We start from the raw sequence: 18,105 nt of genomic DNA on the forward strand, positions 1-18,105 counted from the left end.
CCTAGGTAAATTTTCCACTCTCTTCTAGTCTATTTTTTATTGTTCCTTTTTAATAGCTTTTCAATAATACAAATTGTAAATATTATAATTGCAAAAAGTAGCAGTACATATACTATTATTAATAATTACTATTTGTTGTTTATTTTTATTTACAAAATCTTTTTCTTAATGTTTAATTATCATATCACCTATTTAATTTAATAGAATTTTTATAGTAGATGTCATGGGGGAAATGGAGTTGCCTATAAAAATAGGACCCTGCATTTTCCAGATAGTATTCCATATCATGGACATTAATCCCAGTTACAACTGTTTGTTGGGAAGACCGTGGATCCATGCTTCAGGGGCTGTACCGTCTACATTGCACCAACGAGTTAAGTTTATAGTGGATGGAAAACTCCTTACTATTATGGGAGAGGAAGATATGTTGGTATCAAGATCTCTTGACACTCCGTACGTTGAAGCAGCATAGGAAGCTATTAGAACATCCTTCCAAGCACTGGAGATTGCCAACGCTTCATTTGTAGGAGGGGGGACACCCACACTACACCCCCCCCTATTCTTTTGGTTGAACTAAGAAAGCATCCAGTTCAATTTTTAAAGATGTTGTTGCCCATTTCTAACAAAACTATCATGCTTGTGGTCTTCATCTCCAAATTATTTATAATTATAACGAACTTCTTGGATTGGGATATGACTGGTTGGATTTAAAAAATGAACGTTCTACTATTATTACTATTATTATTATTATCATCATCATCAGCATCATCCTGATTATGCAAGGAAATGATTCTTATAACCTACTTTTGGAAGACATACGGGTTTGAGTCTCATTATAAAAACCATGTAAACTTGCTTGTTTTATTATCCCATTTGAGAATGTAGATTATTTCTAAATGACATCTTCGTAGCATTTTTTGGAGATTCATTAATATACCTCACTCATGTATCTCTTTCAGATTTGGGGAAATGGTTGCTTGTTTTCGGTATGCAACAATTGATGTTCACTCAGTCTACCTTCCCCCACACAAACTGGTATTTGATTATGATAATCAGGGCTGGATACAAAAAGAAGCATACGAGGTTTGATATTTGCAGCCCTGGTTCTTAAAATTTGGTTGTATGATAGTGGACCTAATTTCTGGTTGTTACAGGTGGTTAACCGGGGGGAGTCTTTATTCTCTGATGTACTTACTGGTCTTAGTCAAATCAGTGATAAAAGATCTAGTTCAGTCCCGGTCGGAAGTGGCCTTAAAACACCTGAGTTAAGATGCCAAGTTGCTGAACTGGAGGGGATACTGCAAAAGGAGAAAGTAGAATTTGAGGTGAGGTCTTCAGTAGTTTACTTGAATTTTGTAGCTTGTTTTAGTCAAGTTCCTTGTATTGTAGTGGTCCTGTTTAATTTGTTTAGTAGAAACTGTTAGTATGCCAATTCATGTGTGTTAGAATATTAGAATTTAGGAGTCTTGTCATGTTAGTCTTATTGGTCAAGAATTTTTATATAAATATCTTGAAAGGCTTACGGTTTAGTCATTCTCTTCTGTTTTCCTAGGAATCCGTTCACAATATTTTGAACCAAGAAAAGAGAAAGGGCCAACATGGGATTGACATTCTAGAAATTAATCGATTGCGGAGGCAGTTACTTTTCCAATCCTATATGTGGGATCACCGCCTTATTTGTGCAGCCAACTTACCCAATTCCAGCAATGAAACTGGTTTAAGCAGTTCAGTTGCAGATGATCATGAGAGACCTAAAGATGAAAATCAGACAAGTGTGGCCTGTGTAGAAGAAAGGAGCTTTAGTAGTGTTAACCCCACTGACAGTGATGCAAAGGTTAACAAAAGCCCTAACCTTGGAGGAGGACAAGGAGGAGTTGATGGGGAAATTTTCCATTCTGATGCATTGCATGAAGAAATTGACATTGTCAAATATACAAATCATGTGAAAGAAGACCAACCTACTCTTTCAATCAACCAAAGTATAAGTTATCAATCTGAACTCTTCAAACCTGAATTGGGTGTCCGCAGAACTGTCTCTGATGGGCAATTTCCTGCCATGCCTAGTTTGTCTGATACACTTGATGCCAAATGGATAGGTGAAGACCACTTAGGATTTGGAATTCAAAAGGACAACACTTCCGCAAATCCCGATACGTTTATGGCAGACTATTTAGTAACCACTGTACATAAAGAAGCAAACAATATAGGGGATCTTGCATATGATCAGAATGGCCCCAAGAGTATCTATCTAACTTCTAAAAGTCATGATAATATGGAAGACTCTTTAAGCTGGTTAGGAATGCCCTTCTTAAACTTCTATCGCCAATTTAATAAGAATTTTTTCGCTAGTACACAGAACTTTGATACAATAGTTGATTACAATCCTGTTTATCTATCATCCTTCCGAAAGCTGGAACTGCAAGGTAGGGCAAGGCTGCTTCTGCCAATTGGTGTTAATGACACTGTAATTCCGGTATACGATGATGAGCCTTCAAGTATTATAGCTTATGCTTTAACGTCACCAGAATATCATTTCCAAGTGACTGATGAAGGAGAGAGACCAAAAGATGGGTTTGAATTGGCTTCATCATATTTTTCTGACTCAAGCACCTTTCACTCATTCACATTTGCTGATGAAACAGCTTTTGATTCTCAGAAAAGTTTTGGGTCGATAGAGGATATGTTATTGTCCATTTCTGGGTCTTGTACCTCATCAATGCTGGACCCCATGTCATATACAAAGGCTATGCATGCCAGAATTTCCTTCGGAGAAGATGGTCCCCTTGGTAAGGCAAAATATTCTGTGACTTGTTACTACGCCAAGCGATTTGAAGCCTTAAGAAGGGTATGTTGTCCTTCAGAGCTTGATTATATAAGGTCTCTGAGTCGCTGTAAGAAATGGAGAGCTCAAGGTGGTAAGAGTAATGTATTCTTCGCAAAAACCTTGGATGATCGATTTATCATCAAGCAAGTAACCAAAACAGAGTTGGAATCATTCATTAAGTTTGGTCCTGAATACTTCAAGTACCTTTCTGAATCCATAGGCACAGGAAGTCCAACATGCCTGGCAAAGATCCTTGGCATATACCAGGTACTTGTCCTTTTAGACTTGCATGTTCTTGTAGAACCTCAAATATTGAAGGCTTGAAGCTGCTAATTTATCATATTTCATTGGTCAAGTTGAAAACCTGCTGAGTCTAGTTATGAGATGAAAATTTTATTAGGAATTAAGCAGCCAATTTTCTAATTAGATTTTCCAAAGAAGTTTAACTGATCATTTATCTTTTGAAAGGGATCTCTAATAATTATGATATGATAGAATACCGGAACATCAATTAATCTTTTGCGAATGCATCTCTCGTGAACACAATATATCCATGTATAGAGAGAGAAGAGCAAATCTTTATCATTAAATCTTAAATAAATGGTCAAGATTGGAACATAATGTGACCATTAACTAATTTTTAATCTTGACCATCCATGTGCTGTTTAATGCTAAGAAGAAAAGACAGAAGGCGAGTTTATTGGTCATTGTATTGAAACTACATAATTCTTTACATTGTATTGAAACTACATATCATCTAAGCCACTTAGTTTTTCATGGCTTTCTATTCAAAAGGTTACATCAAAGCATCTTAAAGGAGGGAAAGAATCAAAGATGGATGTTTTGGTTATGGAGAATGTTCTATTTAGGAGGACAGTGACACGACTTTATGATCTTAAAGGATCTTCCAGGTCTCGATATAATCCAGATAGTAGTGGGAAAAACAAAGTTCTGCTTGACCAGAACTTAATTGAAGCAATGCCAACTTCTCCTATTTTTGTGGGAAACAAAGCAAAAAGATTGTTAGAGAGAGGTGTCTGGAATGATACTGGTTTTCTTGCAGTAAGTTTCAAAACCTTTTCTGTGATATTCTTCCTTCTCTTAACTGTCTCCTCTTGTATCATGCTAAAAAGCGGTTTGAAAAGGCTTTCTTTCTTGTAAATTGCACATAATGTTTGGTGCACATGATATTTTTCACTCTCAGGCTTCTCACTCGAGAATGTAACTTGTCCATCTTCATAAGAGGATAATAACCAAGCCTTAGTCCCACTGGGTGGGATCAGCTAAATAGATGAAACAATGCGATAATTTTCTATCATAAATCATGTCATTTGACAAAACATTGATCTTCATTTTCAATAGAGTATTAGGAAAAAAATTGTCCAGGCAAATGGGAATATAAAAACATGCTTCGGCATCTCACTTGTGAAATGTGATGCAAGGAGAAAATTTGGATTCACGCCGTTTTAGGTGGGGGTGTTTTTACATTCCTAGGCATCCATATTCTTGAGCATCACATTCCCAAAAATGTACTCAAAATCATGTGGCAACCAAACACCGTTGTTTACTTATATATGTCGTGCGCTTACATGTGTCTTCCTCTTGTGCAGTCAGTTGATGTAATGGACTATTCTTTACTTGTTGGGGTGGATGAAGAGAAGCATGAGTTAGTAATTGGAATCATTGACTTCATGAGACAGTATACATGGGACAAACATCTTGAAACATGGGTCAAAGCTTCTGGCATCCTTGGAGGACCAAAGAACACACCACCAACAGTTATATCACCCAAACAATACAAGAAAAGGTTCCGAAAAGCAATGACAACTTACTTTCTTATGCTTCCAGATCAATGGTCTCCACCAAATATCATTCACAGTCATTCCAAACCTGATTTATGTGAACACAAAAACACACAATTGAAGACTTTAGCTGAATGATTCTGTGTCTCTGTATATTTTACTTTTTGTTTTTCTATCTTAAATTGTATAGGAGTTTGTGTGGTTTGTTTGTAATTATGTCAAGTATTTGTTAGAAGATACAAAGAAAGGGAGTGATAGAAAGCACATGATGTTTGTCTGAGGTGAAAAGATAAGATTACCTCTTGATGAAATCTTTGTACAAAAACTTGTAGTAACGTTTCTAGCATCAAGCTGTATACATGTATACCATTAAAATTCTTAGAGGTGCTCTCGATTATATCAAATTTCATTCCAATCACCATTTTCTTCCTTAAGGATTCGATTCCTAAGAATTACACTTGTTGGCATGGACAGTTAGTCATACACCTCGAAAAGGATTAGCTTCTTATCTGAAAGGGTGGAGAGATATCTTTGATAGTTGTGAACACTCAATTTTGTCTTACCTTTATAAAAAATATAAAAAAATTCAAAACAAAAAAAAAGTAGTAAAATTGAGAAGTGCATTTTTTATGTATGGGAACCAATTTATCCTTTTTAACTGCTTTGGTGTTGAATTAACATTAATAAAAATTTGTTACCAACATTTTGTTTTAATTGGTTGAGTTTATCTTTTCTCTTTTTTCTTGATAAAAATTAGAATATAAATTGTGACTTATGATAATGAGAATAAGTAAATTCTATAAAGGTGAGTATCTATTAGACTCATTAAGATGGAGTTTAGAGAGAAAAGAGTCACATTAGCTACACTATGACATCTTGCTGTATGTTTATTGAGCAACCCACCAAACCTTAAACCTATACTATGAAGGTCCAACGTTGTCTTTTGTGGGAAGAAATGGGAACTTGACTTCCTTTGTTACACTCCATGCATTTTTGAAAAAGGGTGTCAATGGTAAAAGTAATGGGGGATATTTGTTCTAGAAACGGGGATCAGCAAGTTTTTGAAGGTGATTTTCGTAGAGGAGTCTTTGGAAGGTAGTGTAGAAATACTAATCACAATTCATCGGTATTATTATTCTTCCACTCCCCACACACTGAAGCAGGTTCATAAACTTGTTTGAAAATGGATCATGCGACAGTGTGTTGTAATAAGGAGAACACACAAATATGTCCACATTTCTCAGATCTAAACTCCTAAACACCCACCTCCTCTTAATTTCCTCTCTCACTTTTATTTCATTTCAATATTGTTATACAAAACATCATCATCATCATCATCACTTTTTTCTTCTGATCTATCCACCTCCTTCTTGCAAACAACTTCTCTGATTCACAAGCATAATTTTCATCTACATCACTCACTCATCCAACTTATGAAAAATGGTACTTGAGTGATGCTTTGATTGTATTCATTTTATTCTTGAACAGAAGATAATTGAAGTGACTATTTCATTATCTTAACATAAGTCTGAGGTTCAACTGAAGCAATACCATTTCTGAATTTCTCTTGGGTATGGCGGTGAGCCAAGATCAGTTTGAGATCAAATTTCGGTTGAGTGATGGTTCCAATATTGCCCCCAAAGGTTATCCTAGTATTGCAACATTGAAAGAAAGTAATCTTGCTCAAATGGCCAAAAGACAAGGAGTTATTCCCAAGACCTACGAACACAAGAGAGGAGAAGCATGCGCACTTCCTCAACACCATGGAAGCTCCCTCTGTCACCACGATGGTGTAACTTCAAATTCCAGACTGAAACACACTGCCAGGACCGTGAGGAAATAAAGAAAGTACACAAAAAAGAGTGACTTTGGTACAAAGAAAAAAGGAAACGTATAGAAAAAAATGAGAGATGGAGAGAAAGGCATTATCTTCATATGTCTCTAAGGTGTTATCAAGAGAGGGGTCATTGGGAGAATGTAGAGATAGATGGTGAAAAAGAGAAGCCATGCAAAATGAACAAGTCAACAACTTTAGTTACATATAGATGGGTGAATCCTAGATTGTATTTGAAGTTCAAACCATTTCAAGTATGGAGCTTCTTATACTTAGCACATATAGATGGAGAAGGTAATGCTTTTAGATCAACCACCTATCTAACCTTTAAGGCTCCATTTGGTCCTAAAGACAAAATAAAAAAAGAAATATGTAAGGAAGAAATTGAAAGTAGAGAAATATGGTAGATTTTTGTATTGTTTGACTTTAGATAAAAAGAAGAAAAATAGAAGAGAAAAATTTCTCTAAAACCTCTCGAATAGAAATATTATTCTAAACAATATTACAATGTCACACACTAGTGAAAACATGCAATGTTAATTAAAAAATTAAATATTTATTATTATTATTTGTTTTTGATTCATTGTCATTGGTATGAGATATAATTTAAGACAACTGATCTTTATTTCATTTTCTCTTCACATGAGAAGATAAACAAAATAGATGGGTCTCATTTCACTTTTTCTTCTCTCATCTCATTTTCTCCCCTAAACCAAAGAAGAGAAAGAAATCATTTCTCTTTAACTTCTATCCCTTCCTTCTTTTTCTCTCATATTTTTATTGTTCCAAATGTAGCATAAGTACTCTAAACAAAAAGCCACGTCCAACCAAGTCTCTGGCAACATATTACCCAAATTATGAAAGCACGGAGTAGACATGGTGCATGTAGGTTTGGTTCCCTTGGTGCTACACTAAGTGGAGGGGACGTTGAAGCTGCACCCTAGGTAAATTTTCCACTCTCTTCTAGTCTATTTTTTATTGTTCCTTTTTAATAGCTTTTCAATAATACAAATTGTAAATATTATAATTGCAAAAAGTAGCAGTACATATACTATTATTAATAATTACTATTTGTTGTTTATTTTTATTTACAAAATCTTTTTCTTAATGTTTAATTATCATATCACCTATTTAATTTAATAGAATTTTTATAGTAGTGTCATGGTTTGAATCATATTTAACTTCTCTAAAAATAGGAAGAAAGTTTACGACCAACACCGTTTTTAAGTTATTAATTTCATATAAAAATAATTAAAAACTATTTTATCACATAAATGAATGAAATTTTTATAGTAAGATCATAGTCCGAGTCGCCTCTAACTTCTCTAGAAATGGGAAGAAGGTTTACTACCAATATCATGCTATTAACTCTATATACAAAATAATTAAAAACTATTGTATCACACAATTAAATATGGAATTTTATAGTAAGGTCATGGTTCGAGTTGTCTATAACTTCTCTAAAAATGGGACGAAAGTTTACGACCAACATTGTATATAAACTATTAGTTCCATTGAATTAAAACAAACATATATAAATATTTTTAAATCGATAAAAATTAACTCCACCATATCTATCACCACTTTCAAATCGACAAAAAATCAAACAAATTAATTAACCAATTTTAAACCAGAACTACATAGTCTTAGTTTCTTTATTACACCTAGGAATACGTAGGAGTATTATAAACTCTTGTCGGACACAAATATAAAAAATAAAATATTTTTGTTTTAGTAATTGTATTTTTAACAAATAATTTTAAGGGTATAAAAATCCATGTGATTAGCGAGGGTATCGTTTTAATATGGGTGGACAGAGTGTTAATACCTTCACCTATCCGTAATCGACTCTCAAGCTCAGAATCTTTCTTTAAAGACTATTCTTATCCAATTCGGGCATAAAGAGAATTTTCTATGTTTTAACTACAAAAAACATAGTGACGACACCAAATCAATTGAGAGAGGTAGAAATCGAGTTCTTCTCTTTCTAAGTTGCAGAGTCTACCTTCCAACTAAAAATCTAATCAGAAGAGTAGTACCAAAAAAATTATCATTTTATTCTCCACTTTAACATTGTGAGGGTGAATTGGTTGATCTGGAGATGGAGCAAATTTTGTTGAGAAAGAATCTTCTTGCGGAATGGTGGAGCACTGCTAATATGAAGGAGAGTCTTTTGCATCAAAAATCTAGAAACAAGTGGTTGAGGGAGGGAGATGCTAATACTAGATATTTTCATGCTTGTATTAACAATAGGCGTAGAAGGAATCAAATTTTAGGGGTTTGGATTGATAGGGTATGGTGTGTTGAAGAGAAGGATATTTATGATGGGGTGACAAATAATTCTAAATATTTGTTTCTTTGTGATCAAAGATCTAATCCTATGACTGATGGAGTTGATTTTCCTACATTTTCGGAATCCCAAGTCCTTGATTTATATAGGGTTGTATCGGAGGAGGAGTTAAAAGAAGCAGTGTGTGTTGCGTTGGTGACAAGAGTCCCGGCCATGATGGTTTCAACTTTAATTTTTATCATGAATTTTGGGATCTTCTCAAAACTGATTTGGGCCATTTTGTGAATGATTTTCACGAGAATGGCAAGATCCCGAAGGGGTTGAACTCTTCTTCTATTGCTTTGATTCCTAAGATCAAGAATCCTAGCAAGATTCAAGACTTTAGACTTATCTCTCTAGTATGTTCGCTTTACAAGATCATTGCTAAAATCTTGGTGGAGAGATTGAAGGAAGTGGTGGGTTCGTTAATTTCCTCTTCTTAGTCTGCTTTTTTCTAGGATCATAATATTCTTGATGCAACAATTATGATTAATGAGGTGATTCACTCAGCGAAGAAGGATATGGGTGGTTGTATCCTTTTCGAAGTGGATTTTGAAGAAGCTTATGATTCTGTTAGTTGAGATTTCCTTGATTATATGCCTGGTCGGTTTGGTTTCTCTAGTAGATGGAGGATGTGGATTAATGTTTGTTTGGTTTCAACATTGATGTCTGTTTTAGTTAATGGTTATCCTTCTGAGCAATTTTCTGTGTCTAAAGGGATTTGTCAGAGTGACCCTATGGCTCCTTTCCTTTTCCTTTTGGTGGTGGAAGGTTTTTCTGGTTTGGTTAGGAAAGTCAAATCTACCGGCTTATTTGAAGGGTACAAAGTGGGAAGAATTGTTGTGAAGATTACTGACCTTCAGTTAGCTGATGAAACTATTTTGGTTTGCACTCCAAATGAGAACAACATTTGGTCAGTGAAAAATATTCTCAGATGATTTTGAGATGGTCTATGGGTTGAAGGTTAATTTCAACAAAAGTTCTTTGATTGGTATAAGAGTAGTAGATTGTCTTCTTTCCGCTGCACCTACCTTTTTGTCTTATAAAATTGGTTCCATCCCCTTTCTCTATCTTGGAATTCTGGTGGGAGCTAATCCACGTAGATACTTGACATGTCAGAATGTTATTGAGAAGGTGTCTAATAGATTGGTAGGGTGGAAGAGCAAATATATTTCATTTGGTGGTAGAGTGATGTTAATTAATTCAATGCTTAATAAAATTCCTATCTACATGTTATCTTTATTTAGGGCCCCGAAGAAGGTTATCTCAAAACTGGTTTCTATTCAGAGAAAGTTTCTTTGGAGTAACAAGAGTGGTGCAAAAGATATTACTTGGGTTGCTTGGTCTGATGTGTGTAAGCCTAAAAAGTTTGGTGGTTTACGAGTTAAGGATCTTTCTAGGTTTAATGATGCTCTTTTAGGAAAGTGAATGTGGAGAAGGCTTGTGGAACTTGAGGCTTTATGGGTAAGAGTGATCAACTCTAAGTATGGAAATCATGGGATTTTCAATGCCACTACATCTGCTTCGAGATGGTGGAGGGAGTTGGTTATAATTGGTTCATCTTTGGAAAGAAATTGATGATGGGTTTACATACTAGATTATGGCAAGATACTTGGTTTGACCATCAAAAGCTTAAAGAATCTTTCCCGAGATTGCACATGCTTTCGTTGGAGAATGAGGCTATGGTTGCTGATTGTGGGACTTGGACAAATGGGGAGTGGTCTTGGAAAATTCAGTGGATAAGGAATTTATTTCATTAGGAGTAAGATATTGTGAGATGCCTTTATGATTTTGTTCAAAATCATTATTGCACTATGGGTGTTGGTGAAAACTGTTTACCTGGTGCAATTGAATTCAATTATGATGAACCCGGGTAATATTCTTCATTTATGTTGAATTAATTGTGCTTCTTCAAAGGTTTACTATTTAATGTGGAAAATTATTAGAGGAAGGATAACAACCAAAACTGAGCTTCATAAGAGAAATATTATTGGGGCGGATGATGTGAAGTGTGTGTTGTGTCTTGTGCATGATAAACATATTGACCATTTGTTCTTATCTTGTCCCTTTGTCACCAATGTGTGGAAAAGTTTTTATTCTTGGCTTCAACTTCAGTATAGTGTGTTAATTTTGATTGTCGAAGCGCTTCAGCTTGATTCCCTTTGTAAGATTAATAAAGGAAAATTAACATGGAGAATGTTGTGGTTTGCTGTTATATGGTCCATTTGGAGTATGACGAATGATATTATTTTTAGAGGGGACAAGGCTAGTTTTATCCTTATCACGGACTTGATTCAAATTAGATTTTGGGTTTGGTTCTCCAAAAATTTGGGATCATATTCTTACACTTATGCTCAATGGTGTACTAATCCTTATACTTGTATTGAACTTCTTATTGTTGGACCAGACTGCGATCGGGGAGCCTCCAACCACCGGAGAGTTCCATTGTTACATGGGTATGAGAAGAGTGAAGAGTCACAAGTGAGACATCACGTCTTGAACCAAACCCTTAAGACATTAGTTTCATGGGTCTTTCCTTCTTATAAACTCTTTCACTCCTCCCCGCATATTAAATGTGAGACTTCACACTTGAATAAACCCAAGAATATCCCCCTCAAGTGTGGGTACCACACACTTTCCGGTCCGCTCCCCCTTGAGTCTACCATGTCTCAGCTGAACCATCGGCTCTAATAATGCTTGTTGGACCAGATTGCGATTGGGGTGCCTCCAACCACTGGGGAGTTCTATTGTTACATGAGTATGGGAAAAGTGAAGAGTCACGAGTAACACATCACGTATTGAACCAAAATCTTAAGGCATTAATTCCATGTGCATTTTCTTCTTATAAACTCTTTCACTTCTCCCCATATATCCAATGTGAGACTTCACACTTGAATAAGTCCAACACTTATAAGTTGTAAGTGGGTTGGCACCCCTTATATCCCTTTTTAATAGATTTGCTTATCAGAAAAATTAAACAAATTCTCAATACTCTTTCAACAAGATAAAGTATTATATGGTAACAGAAAATATGTCTTACTTTCTTATTATTGCTATCCCATTACTCAGCAATACAAAACTTTCATCACATAGTTACATGTCAATGCATGCCCAATATGCCAAATGTGTGCTCAATACATTATGCACTATAAATTCATGATAATCAATATACAATTCACTACCTTCTTGCAACATAAGAATCATTGGAGAAATCACATCGAATTCCATATATCACATGATATCATTCGATAATCCACATGTAAAAGCAATCATTCATGATTCAGCTAAAGATAATTCTAATGGAGAGAATAACTAATGTGAATATAAACAAGCAATGAGTGTTGAGATAAGAAAATGATTTGTTGTCCTAAATCATGTTGTCTCAAAGTCTGTCCTACACCAATTAAAACATATCATGTCAATTAGAAAAATTAAAGATTTATTATTTTTTATATTTTTTTTTATTGTCATTAGTGTATGATAGTTTGAGACATGAGATCTTGATTCAACTTAAAGAGTGTCATAGCATAAGCTAGAATATCCGGAGCAGCTTTTATTAATACCTCCTTGCTCAACTTTTCTTTCCAACCTGAATATGCTTCCTGACTCGGAGTGATAAAATATTGATGCACACTTTCTAGAAGCTTCCACACTTGTGTAGAAACAAGTAGTGATGATTGTACCATAATATCTAGAATTATCCTAAGCTTCTAGTATATTCTATTATAGGCATTTAGTATTATAATTAAAGAAGTATCTAGAAATCTTGAGAAAAATGTATACTAGATACTTATGGAACCATCTAGAAATTCATAAGTGTTGTAGAAAGCCTATAAATAGGCACTCACCCTTCATTTGTAAAGCATCCAAATAAGAAGCAAATTATTCTAAGTTGTGTAGCTCCAAAGCTTCTCCACTTCTATTTTCACTATTATAACTTCCATTTCTAAAATACTATCAGTGGCATCAGAGCTACGTTTGGTCATACACTGGGCGTAGAATATTACTCTATCCATTTCCAACTATCTCCAAGAATCTCACATCCAAACTAAACCATATTTATACACTTTGAGCTATGGCTAGCACTATTCAATCATCATCAATTCCTATCCCAATTTTCACTGGAGAAAACTATGATTTTTGGAATACAAAAATGACTACTTTCTTCCGGTCCCAAGATTTGTGGGATATTGTAGAAGAAGGATTCACTACTCCAGAGAATACTTCAACTCTTACCGTGGCTCAGAAAAAGGAGTTGAAAGAGAATGTGCAAAAGGATGCAAAAGCGTTATTTATTCTACAACAAGCCTTGGCGGAGACTATCTTTCCAAGAATAATGGGAGCTACAAGTGCCAAAGAAGCATGGGATACACTAAAGGAGGAGTTTCATGGCAGTGATAAGGTACGCACCATTAAACTTCAAACTCTTAGGCGTGAGTTTGAATTACTTAAGATGAAAGAGTCTGAGACCATAAAAGACTATTATTCTAAAATAAAAGAAATAGTCAATCAAATGAAAGCCTATGGGGAAAATATTCTTGACAAAAGAATTGTTGAGAAAATTCTGATTTCAATTCCCCAAAAATATGACTCAATAGTTACTACGATTGAGCAAACCAAAGATTTGTCTACTCTATCAGTAACAGAACTAATGGGCTCTCTAGAAGCTTATGAGCAAAGATTGAGTAGGCATGATGAAGGTTCACTAGAAAATGCCTTTCAATCAAAGCTCAGACTAAGGTCTCAGAATAAAGAATATCAAAGAAGAAATAATATTGGTGCGGAACATTCTAGAAACAAAGAGATTTCTAAAGATTTCTCTAGAAACAATCAAGCAAAATATCTTCCTTGCGGCATATGCCAGAAGTCAGGCCATTCAGAAAAATATTGTCGATATCGAGGAAAGATACAATGCCAATATTGCAAAAGATTTGGGCACTCAGAGCAAAATTGTCGCAACAAAAATAATCATCAGGCCAATTTCACTGAAGAATGCAAACATGACCAACAACTATTCTATGCCAACCAAGTCTGTAGTCGTGATAAAGAAGAAAACTGGTACTTGGATAGTGGTTGTAGTAACCACATGGCTAAGGACGGGAGCATTTTCAAAGATATTGATGAGTCTGTCAGAGTGCAAGTTCGATTAGGTAATGGCACCATGGTTGAGTCTAAAGGCAAAGGCACTGTCATGGTGGAGACACAATCAGGTACGCGACTTATCAAAGATGTCTTACTAGTTCCTAACCTTAAAGAAAATCTCTTGAGTATTGGCCAAATGATGGAAAAAGGTTACTCTCTCCACTTTGAGGGAGATACATGCAATATATATGACAATAATAGAAAGTTTGAAATAGCCCAAGTTAAAATGGAGAAAAGAAATAGAAGTTTTCCAATAACTTGGAAATATGCTACTAACATCGCTATGAAGGTTCAAGTTGATGAATCATGGCTATGGCATCGAAGATTTGGTCATCTTAATAACCAAGCCTTAAAGCTATTATATCATAAAAGAATGATGAAGGATCTTCCATGCATCCAAGAGAATGAAGGAGCTTGTGAAGGATGTCTACTTGGGAAGCAACATAGACTACCTTTTTCAAGTGGGAAATCTTGGAGAGCAAAACGCTTGTTGGAGCTCATCCATACTGACGTATGTGGACCAATGAGGACGCCATCCCTCACTAATAACAGGTATTTCATCCTCTTCATTGATGACTTTTCTAGAATGACATGGGTCTATTTTATAAAAGAAAAATCAGAAGTCTTTGGAATATTCAAGAAGTTCAAGGCCTTTGTCGAGAAGCAAAGCGGGAAACATATAAAAGTACTCAGAAGCGATCGTGGCAAAGAGTACAACTCTCACGAATTTGATAAATTTTGTGAGGATGAAGGCATAGAGCGTCAACTCACAGTTGCTTACACTCCACAACAAAATGGGGTGTCTGAAAGGAAAAATCGCACGGTCATGGAGATGGCTAGATCGATGCTCAAGGAGAAAGGTTTGCCAAACACCTTTTGGGCCGAAGCAGTTTACACAGCTGTCTACATAATGAATAGATGTCCAACAAAGGCAGTCGAAGGTAAAACTCCTATAGAAGCTTGGAGCGGTAGGAAGCCATCAGCTAAACATCTAAGAGTTTTTGGATCTATCTGTTATATACATGTCCCAAAAGAAAAGAGACACAAACTAGAAGACAAGACGATAAGAGGCATCTTCTTGGGATATAGCACACAGTCAAAAGGCTATCGCATATACAATCTAGAAACGAAGAAACTTATCATCAGTCGAGATGTTGAAGTTGATGAAAGTGCCGCTTGGAACTGGAATGAAGGCAAGATTGAGAGACACAACATCTCCATACCAACACAACAACCACAAGTAACTGGGGAAGTAGAAGAAGCAACAGAAGATCCAGGTACGCCAACTACACTCCCACATGAACAATCTTCACCGGAATCTTCTCCGAGACGAGTAAGATCCTTAGTAGATATATATGAGACATGCAACTTGGCCATAGTTGAACCTGGAAGCTTTGAAGAAGCATCAAGGCAAGAAGTATGGGTCAAGGCAATGGAAGAAGAGATAAAGATGATCGAGAAAAACAACACGTGGGAGCTAGTAGATTGTCCAAAAGATAAAGACATCATCGGAGTAAAATGGGTGTATAAAATAAAGCTCAATCCTGATGGCACTATACATAAGCACAAGGCGAGATTAGTAGCCAAGGGCTACTCCCAACAACCAGGAATCGACTATAATGAGACATTTGCTCCAGTTGCTCGTCTAGATACTATAAGAGCTCTAATAGCTCTTGCAGCAAAAAGAGGATGGAGCATTTACCAGCTAGATGTCAAGTCTGCATTCCTCAATGGAGTACTTCAAGAAGAGATCTATGTGGAGCAGCCAGAAGGGTTCATGAGCAAGGGCAACGAAAACAAAGTGCTACGATTGAAGAAGGCTCTATATGGCTTGAAGCAAGCTCCTCGAGCATGGTATAGTAGAATTGACCAGTACTTCGTCGATAAAGGATTTAGGAGGAGTAAGAGTGAGCCTACACTATACATTAAGTCCCAAGGTCAGTATGATACTTTAATAGTTTCCTTGTACGTAGATGATCTTATATACACTGGAAACAATATAAAGATGATAACAGAGTTCAAAGAAGACATGATGAAGACATTCGAGATGACAGACCTAGGCTTAATGCACTACTTCCTTGGAATTGAGGTAAATCAAAGAAAAGAAGGTATATTCATCTCACAGAAGAAATACATAGAAGAACTACTAAAGAAGTTCAAGATGTGTGAGTGCAAACCAGTTGCTACTCCGCTCGTGACTAATGAGAAGCTACAGAAGGACGATGGATCTCCACAGGCAGATGCATCTCTCTACAGGAGTTTGATCGGGAGTCTTCTATATCTCACTGCCACTCGACCAGATATCATGTATGCTACAAGTCTTCTATCAAGATTCATGCAAAGCCCGAGTCAAATCCACTTTGGAGTTGGAAAAAGAATTCTTAGATACTTACAAGGAACAAAAGAGTTCGGTATATGGTATCAGACCAACACCAACTCAACATTACACGGCTACACTGACAGTGATTGGGCAGGTTCGATGGATGACATGAAGAGCACATCTGGTTATGCCTTCTCACTTGGATCAGGAGTGTTCTCTTGGGCGTCAAAGAAGCAAGCAATCATTGCACAATCAACAGCAGAAGCTGAGTACGTAGCAGCTGCAGAGACGACTAACCAAGCTATATGGCTTAGACGAATACTCAATGATATGGGAGATCAAGAGATGGAGCCTATGACAATCTATTGTGACAACAAATCGGCGATAGCGATAGCAAAGAATCCAGTCCATCACAACAGGACAAAACATATCGCAATTAAATATCATGTTGTCAGAGAAGCAAGTGAGAATAAAGAAATAAAGCTCGAGTATTGCAAGACCGAAGATCAAATTGCTGACATATTCACTAAGGCATTACCAAGGCCAAAGTTCGAGCAACTACGATCGATGCTAGGAGTTACAAAGATGTGCATCAAGGAGGAGTGATAAAATATTGATGCACACTTTCTAGAAGCTTCCACACTTGTGTAGAAACAAGTAGTGATGATTGTACCATAATATCTAGAATTATCCTAAGCTTCTAGTATATTCTATTATAGGCATTTAGTATTATAATTAAAGAAGTATCTAGAAATCTTGAGAAAAATGTATACTAGATACTTATGGAACCATCTAGAAATTCATAAGTGTTGTAGAAAGCCTATAAATAGGCACTCACCCTTCATTTGTAAAGCATCCAAATAAGAAGCAAATTATTCTAAGTTGTGTAGCTCCAAAGCTTCTCCACTTCTATTTTCACTACTATAACTTCCATTTCTAAAATACTATCACTATCACTGATTTAGTGGTAAGCATGGCTTTTTTGTCCTATAAGGGTAGGCAAGCACAAATAGGATTCACCATGGTTTGTTTGTGAGTTTATTTCGAGAGAAAGAGAGAGAAGAAAAGGCTAAAAATACACTTTCATGGAGTATGTGTATGACTCTTAAATCTTTTTGTAGCATATATTACTTTCCAAAAAATCAACTCAATTAAGACTGAACATGATTGAAGACTTATCCAAATTAATAAGCCATCCAGAGGCTTACCATCAATTAATATATGAACAATGGATACTATACTGATAATATAAAAAAAACACTTACAATATTGATATATACATATTAAATCCTTATCAATAATTGATAGAATAATCATGTTCTCCTCCGCAAAGATTATCGTCAAACAAAAATAAATGGGATACAGAAGGCCATCACGAGAAATTTTTGCTCAATAAGTTAAGCCTTCTTCAACTTTAGAAAAAAAAGAGAAGAGAAAGATGTAGGGGATAGAGGATGAACAAGTACAAAAACTAGTTATATTAAAGAAAATCAAAAAAGACAGGTATATATTAGGTTAAATATGATCACAGTTGAGTACAAATAATAATACTCTAAAACAGCATCCAGTGTAAAACTAAAATAGTTACTCATTTGAAATTTTTTGATGGTAAATGTTACACAACAGTTTAAAAATCAACAAATGATGTAAAGTTGAATATAATTTGACTAAAATAATCTCATATATATTGTAAAGTGAATTGAAAAAAATAAAGAAACACTATAGGTCAACAATAAAAGTAATTAATAAGGTTATATCTGAAAGTAAAGTATAAATATATATTAAATTTCTAAAATATCAAGAAAAGAAATCAAAAACAACAAAAGTTTTAGAAATACAAGAGTGTATCTTATT

The 18,105-nt window shown here is 35.4% G+C and overlaps 1 protein-coding gene across 1 annotated transcript; it reads left to right on the top strand.

Annotated features, from left to right (window-relative positions):
- LOC109337686 (1-phosphatidylinositol-3-phosphate 5-kinase FAB1B-like) lies at nucleotides 786–5,007 on the top strand. The gene is made up of 5 exons (XM_019574714.1): nucleotides 786–1,083; nucleotides 1,155–1,325; nucleotides 1,553–3,091; nucleotides 3,620–3,886; nucleotides 4,435–5,007. The coding sequence occupies exons 1-5, from the start codon at nucleotides 970–972 to the stop codon at nucleotides 4,762–4,764; spliced, it is 2,421 nt and encodes an 806-aa protein (XP_019430259.1). The 5' UTR covers nucleotides 786–969; the 3' UTR covers nucleotides 4,765–5,007.

The sequence above is a fragment of the Lupinus angustifolius genome, chromosome LG02 (assembly GCF_001865875.1).
Source record: "Lupinus angustifolius cultivar Tanjil chromosome LG02, LupAngTanjil_v1.0, whole genome shotgun sequence".
Lineage (NCBI taxonomy): Eukaryota > Viridiplantae > Streptophyta > Magnoliopsida > Fabales > Fabaceae > Lupinus > Lupinus angustifolius.

Bases quoted from the DNA above. Each gene is read 5' to 3' on its own strand.
- LOC109337686 (XM_019574714.1), top strand. From the start codon at position 970: ATGGTTGCTTGTTTTCGGTATGCAACAATTGATGTTCACTCAGTCTAC. The intron at 1,084-1,154 runs GTTTGATATTTG...TGGTTGTTACAG, and splicing joins TACAAAAAGAAGCATACGAG to GTGGTTAACCGGGGGGAGTC. The intron at 1,326-1,552 runs GTGAGGTCTTCA...CTGTTTTCCTAG, and splicing joins AGGAGAAAGTAGAATTTGAG to GAATCCGTTCACAATATTTT.